The following is a 15,095-nucleotide window of genomic DNA, read 5'->3' as shown; positions in this document are numbered from 1 at the left end:
TAGTAAGTTTCTGAGCTGAGATGTGAATGCAGGTCCTCCTGTTCCCAAATACAGCCGGCTCTCACCTTGTCTGTCTGTCTCCATCTCTCTGTCTGTCTCTCTGTCTCTCTCTCCTCTGAATCTGGAATCAGAAAGGCTAAGTTTGAATCTCAGCTTACCCATTACCCATGCCACCTCGGGCAAAGTCACTTCACTCCTCTCTGAGTTCCAGTCTCAACTTTACAGCCTTCTGAGGTCAATATAAATGCTGGCTCCTCCAAATCCTTCACTAGGGCAGTCTTCTCCTGGTCTCCTCACTGCTCCCTTACATCTTGTCTTTCCTCATCATGTGAAAAGGGCAACGAACTGAATGCAAAAGTGGGGCTGTCTGGAGAACAAGTTGAGATGGAAGATGAAATGCACTGGCCACATAATAACACAGGAGACCAAAGTCAAATCAAGCATCACCGCAGCCTGAGAAGCTGCCAGGGCCAACCACAGATCCCATCCATCACTTCAGAGAGAGTTTCTATTTGAAGATGCTATAAAAACTTGAGATTACAATGAACAGAACCACTAGGAGACCTAGTCTCATTCAGGGGAGGTAAGTTACTTAAAGCAGGCACCATATAATGCAATGTGGTTTTAAATGGGGTTTATTTTTAAACTGCCTACCTGTATGGAATGCTGCTAGAAGGCCTTTTTTTTAAAGAATCCGTACTTTAATGGCTCCCAGGATTTAGAGCAGGACCGCACCTTAATGATCAGGTCCAGAACGGCCCAATCACATGGGAGGAAATGGAAACCCACAAAGGGGAAGTCACTTAGGAAAGGTCACAAAGGAGGTGGAATTCAAACCCAGGTACCCTGACTCCTAGTCCAATGCTCCTTCCACTCCAGAACCTTATCAAGGCTCATGCACGTAGAGCCTGTCTAGTAGAATCAAGACCACAAGCCCCATTCTAGGTATATCTAAAACAAACTCTAAGGCAAAATCCACGGCTTGCCCAGTATGGGGAGATGGATAGAAAATTGGATTTAGAGCAAAATGAGGGAAGAGGAGGACTGAACTCCATCCAATCCTGGCTCGCTACTTCCTCCCTGTGTAACCCGGGTTCACTTCGCTGCACGGGGCCTCAGTTTCCTCTATAAATATAAGGTGTTGGATTAACAGGTCCCTTTGAGCTCCGTATCCTACTCTCCCCCTAACGGTTCCTTCCAGCTCTGAGACCCTAAGAAAATCTATGGTGTCTTGGAGGTACGGGGGGGGGGGGGGGGGGACGCGGGGGGGGAGGGGAGAGAAACAGGCTGGGAGGGAGGGGACTGGAATTTCTCTCCAAATCTCACTCGCTGCATCTTTCATCACTACGGACTATTTATCGCATTTCAGCAAAACAAACCATTCTCCTATTTGGAAGATGTTTTGGCCAGACAGAAAGACGGCGGCGGAGATACCCAGGGATTTGTTGCAATATGTAAGGCTCGAAAAACGTGCAGTTGTTTACTACCCAGCACCCTGGAGACCCTGGGAAATCAGCAACGTGGGGTTGGGCTACTCTCTTTCCCAAACGTCAACACGCGCGTAAAAATGTGTGTGTATGTGTGTGTGCTACGCATTTTCTTGCCCAACACCACGCACTCCTCGGAGGTGACTAATACAGACTCTGCTTCGCGGCGCCTCCTCCCCACCCCACCCCCGAGGGTCCCACATCTCTCCCCGACTCCCCTCCACCCCTCCCCTCAGCCTCGGTTCGGGGGCCGTCTAGCTTCGCCCAGCCCATTCCTCACCCCCAGCGCCCCCGGGACACGCGCACCCCTAACCCTGCCCGTTCCCTCCGAGAGGTCCAAGCCCGGCGGCCCCCGCCCCCAAATAACCTCGGAGGCCGGGGTTGTCGTCTTTGGCCCGGATCTTGCGGATCTTCACGGGGCGCCCGCTCAGGGTGGACAAGACGAGGCGCTGGCGGAAGAAGTTGCAGCCCCCGTAGCTGAGCGAGTGCGCCTGGGTCGCCATGTGCGCGCGCCCCCTCCCCGGTCCAGCCGCCGGCACAGCCCGGGGGGAGCCGCGGCCGCCGCTGCCGACAACGCCCGGCGCGCACGGCGGGCTCCCGGCGCAGGCGAGGCCGACGGGCGAGGGAGGAGGAGGGCTGGCGGCGGCCGGGGAGGCTCGGAGCTGGGCTCCCGCAGCCCCAGCGCGTCCACGTGGTTTGGAACAGGAAGATGGAGAGACGAGACAGCAGGGTCAGAGGGGAGAAGGGGGAGGAGTTTCCCCAGCTTTCCTCTTTCTTCTCCGCCCTCCGCTCCCGCCCGCCGCCCCGCCCTCCGGCTGCGCTGGCTCTCGATCCCCGGGGCCGGCGAGAGCCGGGGAAACCTCGGCCGGGGCTGACAGCGGCCCGGGGAGGCCGGAGGGAAAGCCTGAAGCTCCAGCGCCGAGCCTTGTTCTCCTGCTTGTGGAACAGACGCGGGGACCGCGGCCCCAGCACCGGGAGTGAGCACCGCGGCGACGCCTGGGACCGCGACTGCCCAGCCTGTCTGCCTTTCCCCGGACAGCCCGGGTCAGTCGGCGGCCCAAGTATTACTATCCCCATTTTGCAGATGGGGAAACTGAGATGCAGAGAAGTCCGATGATTTGGTCTTGGACAACTGCTTAATAGCATCTTCAGAGTAAAAGTCGGAAAAATGATACCATTCAAATAGCACTTTTTGGGTAGTTTTTTTTTTAATTTCACACTTAAATACAAAATGAGAAAAGAAAAAACTATTGTTGTGTACACAGCAGACCATGAAAGAGGATTCAGCATAAAACAATAAATTTCCATTTCAAAAAAACCTATGTAGTAAACACTGCACGTTGTTTTCAAAGCTGCCCAGCTTTTCTTTGTTTTCTTGGTTTTCTTTTGTCCTCCGCTGTGCACTTTTTACTTTCTTTCCCCCCTCCCCCCCAAAGAATGCTACAATTAAGCTTGGCTCTATATGCATAGTAACAAATATCTATAAACATACAGACACTCATACACATATATGTAAGACCATATTATGCTCATTTCCTCCTGTCATCAGTTTCTCTGAAGGTGGATAGCATCTTCCTTCATAAGTCCAAGTCTTTCCATGTTTTACTAAGTCAACCAGTTCAACATTTCCTGCACCATAGTAATATTCCAACTTAGTCACATCCTATCTGAAAGACTGTCGTCTATGAACGTTTTGTTCCCTAAATTTTCTGAATTCCTTCTATTCTTGGCTACATGGTCTTATTTATACAAGAAAAATTTAATTTAAAATAATCGAAATTATCCTTTTTACATTTCAGCTATGCTCTTACCTTATAATACACTTTAAGCTCTGATGCTGCTGAATCAACTTCCTTTACATCTTTTTTCTCTTGTTTCTTTGAAGTTCCTAACCTTTTATTCTTACAAATGAACTTTGCTGTAATTTTTTCTAACTCTGTAAAATAATTTTTTAGTAATTTAATTGGGATGACATTGACTGAATAGATTGGTGAGGTCAAATTGTCATTTTAAAAATCATATTGGCTTTACCTACCTATGAACAGTAAATATTACTTCAATTATTTAGATCTGAGTTTATTTGTATAAAAAGTGTTATATGTTTATGTTCATATAGTTCCTGTGTCTATTTTGGCAGATATAAGCTCAGGTATTTTTATACTGTCTAGGTATTTTAAGTGGTCTAAAACAACATTGAATAATATTACAGACATATAGTGCCTTATGTATTTTAACTTTCACTTTCTCTGAGATCATGATTGGTATCTCTGCTTCTTTTTTACATACTAAATTCAACTCCTGCCCTTTATTTTATCTTTGTGTGTATCTCCCATTTTTATAATGTTTCCTGAAAGCGACATATTGTTGAATTCAAAGTTTTAATCTCCTATTTGTTTCCTTTTTATGGGTAAATTTGTCCCATTCACATTCTAGGCTACAATTACTTGTTATGTATTTTCCTTCTTCCTATTTTTTCCTCACTACCCTTCTCACCCTATTTACCCTATCCCTCCTCACTCTTCTGCTTTACTTCTACCTGCTATCTTGCCCTCCTGTCCTTTAAACTACCTAAGAATCCCTCCTGTATCCTCTCCCCTCACCCTATCCCCTTGTTCTCTTATTTCTTTCTGAATTTGTAAGATTTTTATACATAGATATATATTACATATATATATACATACATATATATGTATGCATATGTTGTTCCCTCTTTAACCCATTCCCAATGAGAGTAAGGTCCCAGCACTACCTACCCTCCCCCATACTACCTTCTTCTGCATCAGTTTTTCCTTCTATGCCTCATTTGTATAATTACTCCTTTTTATCTCTCCCTACAGTTTTATTTTTTCCATTTTTTATTTTGTTAATTTATTTTTAGTTTTCAACATTCACTTCCATAAGATTTTGCGTTCCAAATTTTCTCCCCATCTCTCCCCTCCCGTCGATGGTTTTTTTTTAGAATCACTCCATCATACTTAGCTCAGTCCATGCATTTCTCTTTATTTATTTTTAGTTTTCAACACTCACTTTTATAAGATTTTGAGTTCTAAATTTTCCCACTCCCTCCCCTCTCCCCAAGACACATGGAATTTAATATAGGCTATATACGTGTAGTCACATTAAACGTATTTCCACATGAGTCATGTTGTGAAAAAAGAATCAGAACAAAAGGGGAAAAAGCACAAGAAAGAAAAAAAATGAGAGAGAGAAAATAGTATGTTTTGATGTTCTTTCTCTGGATTTTTCATCGTGAATCTCTTGGAATTGTCTTAGATCATTGCATTGCTGAGAAGAGCTAAGCCTGTAAAAGTTGGTTATCACACAATTTTGCTGTTACTGTGTACAATGTTCTCCTGGTTCTGTTCCCTTCACTCAGTATCTGTTCATGTAAGTCTTTCCAGGTTTTTTCTGAAATCCACCTGCTCATCATTCTTATAGAACAATAGTATTCCATTACATTCCTATACCACAACTTGTTCAGACATTCCCCAACTGATGGGCATCACCTCAATTTCCAATTCTTGGCCACCACAAAAGGAGCTGCTATAAATATTTTTGTACATGTGGTTTCTTTTCCCTTTTTTTATGATCTCTTTGGGATACAGACCTAGTAGTGGTATTGATGGATCAAAGGGTATGCACAATGTTTATTCTTTTTTCGAATGTTTAAATTATATTATAATTGGTCTTCAATGTTTATCTTATATTTCTCCTGGATGTTATATGTCAAATTTTCTCTTAAGTTCTGGGGATTTTGTCACAAAAACTTGAAAGTCTTTGAGTTTGTTAAATGTCCATTTCTTTTTTCATTCAGGATTATACTTAACTTTACTGGGTAAGTTACCCTTGGTCATAACCCCGGCTTTTTTGCTCTACAGAATGTAATCTTCCAAGACCTATGGTCCTTCACTGTAGTAGCTGCTAGGTCTTGTGTAATCCTTATTGTAGCTCCATGATATTTAAATTATTTTTTTTCCTTCTTGTTTATTCCTGTAAATTTTCTCCCTGGGATCTCTTTCAGATGGTGATTGCTGGATTTTTTCTATTTCTATTTTGCCTTCTTATTCTAGAACTTCAGGATAATTTTTTCCCTGATAATTGCTTGTAATATTGTATCAAGATTCTTTTTTATCATAATTTTCAGGTAGTCCAACTACTCATATTATTTCTCCTCAATCTGTTCTCCAGATTGGTGGTTTTTCTCATGAGATATTTCATTTTCTCTTCTATTTTTTCATTCTTTTTATTTTGTTTTATGATTTCTTGGTGTCTTAGAACATCATTAGCTTTCCCTTGTCCAATTCTAGTTTTCAAGGAATTATTTTCTTAAGTTTTTGATTTTCTGTTTCCAATTGGTTGACTTTCTTTTCATAATTTTCTTGATTTTCTTGGATTGCTCTCATTTCATTTTTGAAGTCCTTTTTAAGTTCTTCAAAGAACTCTTTTTGCATTTCGGGACCATCTGATGTTTCTCATTGAAAAAGGAGTGACTTTTTAAGCTGCATTATCTTCCTCTGAATATGAACACAGATCTTCTCTGTCCCCATAGTAACTTATCTATGGATAGGTTCTTTCTCCTTTGCTTACTCGTTTTTTTTTTTTTTGTTTCATTTTGTTTTCAGCAACTATTAGTATAATCCAGTTGTAGTCCCGAGGTATGGGGAATGATCCCTCATGCCTTAGGTCCTTCTTACTGTTATTTTCTGAGGTCTGTCTTAGGGCCCAACCTTGGGCTCTCCTCTCTATTCCTAAGCCACAGCTAGGGGCTCCAGCCACACAGTCCCACAAATGATCTTGCTCCCTGCGGTCCCTCAAGGGGCTGCAAACACATCAAATAGTACTTTTAAAATTTCCCAAGTGCTTTACCTCCTGACAATCCTGGGAGGTAGGTGCCGTCATCATGATCATCCCATTTCACAGATGAGGAAACTGAAACTGAGAGAGGGTAAGGAACCAGTTTAGGATTACACAGCTAGCAAGCGAGGCAAGATTTGAATTCACTTAATAATAATAATGATAGCTAATAACAACAGCTAGTAGAGAACAAGTTAATAGATGCTAAAAATAGCTAACATTTACATAGCACTGACTATGCAGGCACTGTGCTAAGCAGTTTACAATTTCTATCTCATTTGAGCCTCACAACAGCCCTGGGAGGTGCCATTATCCTCATTTTACAGTTGAAGAAACTGAGGAAAACAGGAGGTCAGTGACTTGCCCAGCATCGCATAGCTAGTATCTGAGATCACATTTGAACTCAGTTCTTCCAGACTCCAAGTCCAGAGCTCTATCTACATTGCCATCTAACTGAAAGGAACCTTAGAGGCCAACCAAGTCCAACCCCACTTTTTACAGATGAAGAAACTGAGGACTAGAGAGAAATGCCTTGCCCTAGGGCACAGTATCTGCACCCAGGTCCTCCAGCTATTTCCAGTATGCCAGGTGCCTCTGGGAAATGTTACAGCAGGGACTAAACCCCAGGTTTCTTAACTCTAGGTCTCTGCCCATTTTACCATCAATCTCTCATTAATAGAAACAGCTCAGGGCTTACTGTTATGTTTTCAGTTTAAAGTTGTTTATTTCTCGCCCTATCCTTTCATATAAGCTACTTTCCTTGCTTCAATCTCCATCTATTTCTGTACATGCATCTGCCCCACCAATCCTGCAAGGTCAAGATCGGTGATCTCTCCCTATGCTGAATTCCTTCCATACCCACAAAATCCTGCCTTCTGTTGTAGTTAATTGTCTTATGGCTCCTGCTTGGAAGCTCCTTGAGGATAAAGACATCTTCAGCCCTGTATTGAAGACCTACCTTTTGGAGGATGATATTTTCTTGGTGAAATGAATGAACTCGAAGACCTCCTTAGAAGGTAAACAGAATTTTAGAAAAGGCACATATGATAGACCTCTGGAGAAAACTGAACGGGGAGAAAAAGAAATATACTTTCTTCTCAAAAGTACATGGCACGTACTCAAAAATTGACCATGTACTAGGGCATAAAAACCTCACAATCCAGTGCAGAAAAGCAGAAGTAGTCAATGCATCCTTTTCAGATCATGATGCAATAAGAATCATTTTTAATAAAGTACCATGGAAAAATAAGCTAAAAACTAATTGGAAACTAAATAATTTAATTCTAAAGAATGAGTGGGCCAAAGAACAAATCAGAGAAACAATTAATAACTTCGTTCAAGAGAATGACAATAATGAAACAACATACCAAAACTTATGGGATGCAGCAAAAGCAGTTCTTAGGGGAAGTTTTATATCTCTAAATGCCTACATGAATAAAATAGGGAAAGAGGAGATCAATGATCTGGGCATATAGCTGAAAAAGCTAGAAAAAGAGCAAATTGAAAACCCCCAATTAAATACCAAATTAGAAATACTGAAAATCAAAGGAGAGATTAATAAAATTGAAACCAAGAAAACTATTGAATTAATAAATAAAACAAAGAGCTGGTTTTATGAAAAAACCAATAAAATTGATAAACCTTTGGCCAATTTGATTAAAAAAAGAAAGAAGAAAATCAAATTACCAGTATCAAAAATGAAAAGGGTGAGGTCACCTCTAATGAAGAAGAAATCAAAACAATAATTAGGAATTATTTTGCCCAACTGTATGCCCATAAATTTGACAACCTTAGAGATATGGATGAATATCTACAAAAACATAAACTGCCCGGGCTAACAGAGAAGGAAGTGAAATTTCTTAATGACCCCATATCAGAAAAAGAAATTGAGCATGCCATCAACGAACTCCCTAGGAAAAAATCTCCAGGTCCAGATGGTTTTACATGTGAATTCTATCAAACATTTAAAGAACAACTAATTCCAATACTTTGTAGACTATTTGGGAAAATAGGTGAAGAAGGAGTCCTACCAAATTCTTTTTATGACACAAATATGGTACTAATACCCAAACCAGGTAGAGTTAAAACAGAGAAAGAAAATTATAGACCAATTTCTCTAATGAATATTGATGCAAAAATTTTAAATAAAATATTAGCGAAGACCTCCTTAGAAGAATCAAAATTGTAGGTGTTTGAGAAGGTGCTGGAAATACACATTGAAGATCAATTGATCAACATGCATTCATTAATCGCCTACTATGTGCCAGATGCTTTGCTAAGAGTGGGGGATACAAAGAGAAATGAAAATAATCCCTGTCCTCAAGGAGCTCACAGTCTAATCTAGGAAACAATATGCATTCATTAATCACCAACTATGTACCAGATGCTGTGCTAAGAGTAGGGGATACAAAGAGAAACAAAAATAAATCCTGTCCTCAAGGAGCTCACAGTCTAATCTAGGAAACAACACGCAAAGGTATAAGGAAGCTGACGCATATGACTATGTAAGAAATGACATCGAAAAAATCAGCAAGGACATAGGTGGTGGGTGTGACCCCTTCGTGTCATCTCTGTGAAGCATAGCAAGAGGATGGTCCAAGGGCTTGCACTGGTAGCCAAAATATATTAAAGAATAAAAGACAGGTCCCAGTTTCTTAGGTAGATCCTTTAGGAAAGATTGATGGAGAGACACTGACAAATGAGAAGACATGGGTAATTTGCAATCTGTACCAGTGCAGGGAGTTCCAATGCCAGATGAGATCTTGGAGCTTTAGAATTATTGAATCATATAGTTAGCACTTGCCTCATAAATCACACGGGGAGATTTGTAACCATCCCCTGCCATCACCAACTACCGCATATATTTGATTTAATCCGCTAAAATCTTACAGTAGTGCTTTATTTTCCATTTTCTCTACAATTATGCTAGTTCAGGCCCTTATTACCTCTCAACTAGATTTTATCAACCAGTCTACTTATCATCAATCCTCTCTCTTTCCCCCTCCCCCAATAAAAAAAAATCTCTCCTATATACCAGCTTCCAACATAATCTTACACTGAGTCCCCATTGCCTTATGAATAATAATAGCATTTATATGGGAAATTTTTAAGGTTTGCAAAATGCTTTACATATTTACTCATTTGATCCTTGTAACAATCCTCTGATCTAGGTACTGTCATTATCTCCACTTCACAAACAAGGAAGTTGAGGCTAAGTGCTTTACCAAAGGTCACATACAGCTAGTCTCTGAGGCAGGATTTGAACTCAGGTCTCTCCAAGTACTGCTCTCTGTATATGGTGCCAGCTGATTGGCCCAACTCCTCAGCCTCATATTCAGAAACATCTTCCCCTACTCCCTCAAATTTTCATATATATGTATATTGTATATGTGTGTGTATAATGTACGTATGTATATGTGTATATGTATATATATTATATATACACATATGTGTGTATATGAAATGTATGTCCCTAATTTGCCTCTCCACCTTTATCTCAGTTCACAAACTGTCCTTGATATATCCAACTCCTGTTTCCTCATGGAATGTTTTTCTTTGCTGCAGCTTCCATCTGTTTCTGCTTATGGATCTAGCCTATCCATCCTTCAAGATCTAGCTCAATGATCTCTTGAAATGTTGAATTTCTTTTGCAATCACCAAATACTATCTTGTGCTGTAAGCAATTGTACATCTCCCACAGGTCTAAGCACCTTACAAAACTGCTGTGAGGCTCAAAAGAGATAACGATGTGTGTAAAGTGCTTTCCAAGCTTTAATGTTTGATATATTATGAAATATATGTCAATAATCCATTCTGACTGCCTGTGAAGCAAGTTTAGTAATGAAATCCATGAGTTTGCAAAAGTCACTTAGGTCCTGCTATAAAAATACCTTTCTGTAGCTGGTCATCTCTTCTCTTCTCTTCCCTCCTCTCCTCTTTTCTTCTCTTCTCTTCCCTTCTCTTCTCTTCTCTTCCCAACTCTTCTCTTCTCTTCCCAACTCTTCTCTTTTCTTCCCTCCTTTCCTCTCCTCTCTTCTCTTCTCTTCTCTTCTCTTCTCTTCTCTTCTCTTCTCTTCTCTTCTCTTCTCTTCTCTTCTCTTTTCTCTTCCTCCTTATTTTACAGATGATGAAACTAAAAGCCAGACAAGTTAAGGGACTTGTCCAATATCACATAGGTAGTAAACAGTAACACTAGAGTTTGAACTCAGTACCTCTGAGTCCAAACTTCAATTGTACCTTCAGTTGTAGGCATGAGAAGTAAGTAGCAGAGGTAACACGAATCTAGGATCACTGACTTTAAATCCAGTGCTCTTTCTACTATTTACTTCGAATCTTCAAGAATCCATAATTTCACCTGTGGGAGTTCTCCTTCCATCCGTACAGATGGCAACATTCTCTATGTCTTAGCAGAGGGTTTCATGAGTTTTTTTCTTAGCAATCTCAATTGACAGTATGATCCCTTGCACACGGTAGACAGGTAACAAATACTAGGTAATGATGATATAGACAGGAATTCATTAACCTCAACCCTTGCTCTAGCTGTGAAGGACTGCACCAATATTCTTTGAATATATTCAAGTATCTAAATATGTTATTTATAAAGAAGTTAAGAAGAGATGTTAGGATCTGTCTTTTGTTCTGAAATCAATTGTGACTTCTTTCGTTTTTATTACAATAAGATTTTTAAATATTCTTACAGCTCTTTAGAATGAAACTATCCAATGGCATTGTCTAAAATCGAAGCTTTCATCCTTCATCTTGCCTTCTCAGTGAACAGGGTCTCTACTATCTCCATCACCACAAACATACTATCTTCCATCCTTAACCTGGGAGGCACTATGGATCCCTATTCATTGTCTACTTCCACAAATTCCCTATCTCTGTATCTCTCTCCCCTATCTCTGAATTTCTCTCTCTCTCCCTCCTTTCACACCTTACCCCCTGTCCTCTCCCTTTACCCCTGCTTTTCTCCCCCACTCCAAATTCAAACAGCCAATTAGTAGAAAGTGTAGGACTGAATTTAGAGTAAGAAGCACGTACTGGATTTCCATCCTACATCTGCTAATTATCCCTTGGGTAAAGGTAAGCCATCTCCCCCCTCAGCCTCAGTTTCCCCATCTGTAAAATGAAGAAGTTGACCTCTAAGGCCCCTTCCAGCTCTAACCCTACATCATGTGTAAAAATGTACAGCCTTGCTAGCAATTTCAACTAATGCAAATAACATAAATCTGTTTACCTAGCAAAAAATAAATATGTACGGTGTCCCAAAAGTTTTAGCCATTTAAAGCTATTTGAGTTATTAAAGCTTTAAAATACAGCAAGACCTTTGGGACACTATGATTATGATAAAGAGGAGCAGAGTGATTTTGTGAGTACAGGATTGGCCTTTGAATCAACAGGCCCGTATGAAAGTCTTGCCTCAGACACATACTAGCTACTGTTGGCAAATCACTTAAACACTCAGGGCCCTAGGGCAAGTCTCTCAGACTAGAAGACACTGACAAGTTGTGGATCTGCATGGGAGTTCACATTCTTGAAGTGCACTGGTCCCAACATGTGTGAAACAGATCATTATAAATTCTTTGAAAAAGCAAAAAACTGATGTATATGATGAAAGCTGTCATCAGGCCAGTGGGGGGGGGAAAACAGGGTCAGTTGCTAATTGTTGGTATCACAATTAGTTCAGTCCTGGATTTCCACTTAAAAATATGTATATAGTCACTAGCTGCATGAGATCTCAAACTGTATTATGAATCAGTGATCATCAAAACAACCTGGCATTAGCTAAGAAATAGAGTAATAGATCAGTAGAATAGATTAGGTACACAATACATTGTAGTAAATGACCATACTCATTATTTGACAAAAACTGCTCAGAAAACTGAAAAACAGTATGGCAGAAACTAGGTATGAGACAACAACCAAAATGGGTACATGATTTAGACACAAAGGGTGATGCCATAACCAAATTGGGCGTACATGGAATAGTTTACCTTTCAAGTTTATGGATAAGGGAAGAATTTAGTACCAAAGAAGAGACAGAGAACATTGTAGAATGTACAAACAAAACCAATGCAACCAAGATTAGAAGGAAAGCAGAAAACTGGGGACAAAAATTTTATAGCAAGTATCTCTGATAAAGACCTCATTTCTCAAATATATAGAGAATTGAATCAAATTTATAACAATACAAGTCATTCTCCAGTTGATAAATGGTCAAAGGATATGAATAGGTGGTTTGCAGAAGAAGAAATCAAAGTTATCAATAGTTAAATGAAAAAAAGCTCTCAATCACTATTGATTAGAGAAATGAAACTTAAAACAACTCTGAGTTTTGCCTCAGACCTATCAGATTGGCTAATATGGAAGAAAAGGAAAATTATAAATGTTGGAGGGGATGTGGGAAAACTGGTACATTAATGCAGTTGTGGACAGCATGGTGGAGTTGTGAACTGATTCAACCATTCTGGAGAGCAATTTGGAAATATGCCCAAAGGGCTATAAAACTGTGCATGATCCAGTAATGCCACTACTAGGGCTGTGTCCCAAAGAGATTTTTTAAAAAGGGAAAAGGACGTATTTGTACAAGGGTATTTATAGCAGTTCATTTTGTGGTGGATAAGAATTGGAAATTGAGGGGATGCTTATCAATTAATGGAATAATTGTTGTGTTATAAGAAATGATGAGCAGGATTTCAGAAAAACCTGAAAAGACTTATATGAATTGATGCAGACTGAAGTGAGCAGAACCAGGAGAACATTGTACACAATAACAACAATATTGTACAATGAACAACTACGAATGACTTAGCTATTTTCAGCAATACAATGATACAAGACGATCCCAAAGGACTCATGATAAAAAATGCTATCCACCTCCAGAGAAAGAACTGATAGAGTCTGAATACAGACCTAAGCATACGATCTTTCTTTTATTTTCTTTCTTTTTTCTTTCTTTTTTCTATCTTCCTTCCTTTCTCCTTTCTTTCTTTCTTTTTCTTTCTTTCTTTGTTTCTTTCTTTCTCTTTTTCATTCTTTCTTTCTTCTTTCCTTCCTTCCTTCCTCTTTTTTGTGGGGACAGTTTGAGTTTTCTTTCACAAAATGACTAATATGGAAATATGTATTACATGATTGCACATATAACCTATAATTAGATTTCTTACTGGCCCAGGTATGGAGGAGGTAGAAAGAATAAAATTTAGAACTCAAAATTTTAAAAAAATGTTAAGAATTGTTTTTACATATAATTGTGGAAAAGATAGAACATTATTTAAAGAAAGAGATATGTATATAACATGCAGTACAAAAGTATTTCTTCAACTTGGCTATTCCATCGTATGTATAGCAGGGGCTGTTGCATTGGTACAATCTAGTAGTTTTATACCCTTTGCTTTCTTTCAACAATTTGTCTTTTTTGAATTCCCACGTGTCTACATAGCAGTGATTTCTAGGGAAGTTTTGCAGTAATAAAATCACAGACATGTTGACAGCCTGATTGCTTCTTGCTTGTGTTCTTGGTACCTGGTGTAAGAGCCATTCTAACAATGAGAATAGAATCCTGGTAACCTGAACAACAGGTAGCATAATCCATTCTCTAATACTTCTGATAAATGATTCGGTAAAGCTTCTGATCTGGCAGCTGTACAGATCCTAAAATTAAAATAGCTACTTTAATATACCTTGAGAAATTTAGTGGGAGGTCAGTAAGCTTTGTGGAATTCTTACCTGGGGAATTTCCTTCCACTGTGAAGGGGAAAAAAAGAGAGGGGAAGAGAGAGAGATTGAGGCTCTTGAACAGAAACAGGTTGTGTTCCTGACAGTTTGTAAGGCCCAAACTTCTACCAGCATTACCAGGAGAAGTCATAATAAGATCCCTCACTTCATTTGCTGTACCTGTGGCAAAAGCATTTGGTGAATTTGTGGAATTATTGAAAGTGCACTTCTTACTAGCACTATCGGGCATTAAGTTAACCTCTCTGAGTGTCAGGTTTATTATCTAAAATGAAAATAAAAACACTTCAGTGGCTGATTTAGCTTTTCCTTGATGTATTTAGATGCTATGCAATTTGGTACATATATGTTAAGAATTGATATTAATTCATAGTCTATGGTACCTTTCAGCATAATCTAGTTTCCATGTTTATTTATCTCTTTTTCTCAAGTCTATTTTTGCCTTGGCGGAGATCATGATCCATTCTCTTCCCTTCCACTTCCCCTTCCCCTTCCCTTTCCCAAGATGACTCTGAATATTGTAAAAAGAGTAGCAGTACTCAAATGGCCACGAGGACAAGGCAATACTAAATATAATAGTTGATATTTATATTACATTTTAGGGCTTACAAAGCACTTTACATGGATTATCTCCTTTGATCCTCACAGAACCCTGTGAATAAGGTAATATAGGGATTATTAATCCCATTTTTATAAAATCATAGGATTTAGAGTATACAAGGGACCTTTAGAGCTCCAATCCAATTCAATATACATTTATTAAGTCCCTACTACATGCCGGGCTCTGTGCTAAGTGCTGGGGATACAATTAATAAAAAGAAAGACAGTCCCTGCCCACATGGAGCTCACAATCTAATGGGGGTAAACAACACACAAAGGGTGGCAGGAAAGTTGAGGGGTCTGGGAGGGGGGTACCTGACATGAGGGTATTATGTTCTATGGAGTTGAAATCAGGCAGAAAAGCAGATACAGAGTGGAGTAAGTCAAAGTCCAGTTTCCATAAAGGAAGGCATTAAGAAGAAT

The 15,095-nt window shown here is 39.7% G+C and overlaps 1 protein-coding gene across 1 annotated transcript in view; it reads right to left on the bottom strand.

Annotated features, from left to right (window-relative positions):
* The window catches only part of RCL1 (RNA terminal phosphate cyclase like 1), a gene marked incomplete at its 3' end in the record, with an annotated part of 50,342 nt that extends 48,177 nt beyond the window's left edge, over positions 1-2,165 (bottom strand). The window contains 1 exon segment of the mRNA XM_036738704.1: positions 1,855-2,165. Coding sequence (XP_036594599.1) covers positions 1,855-1,990 — 136 coding nt within the window.
* Between the last annotated feature and the right edge of the window lie 12,930 nt (positions 2,166-15,095).

This window comes from Trichosurus vulpecula, chromosome 9, assembly GCF_011100635.1.
Source record: "Trichosurus vulpecula isolate mTriVul1 chromosome 9, mTriVul1.pri, whole genome shotgun sequence".
NCBI lineage: Eukaryota > Metazoa > Chordata > Mammalia > Diprotodontia > Phalangeridae > Trichosurus > Trichosurus vulpecula.
This window is presented reverse-complemented; position numbering and strand designations above follow the sequence as displayed.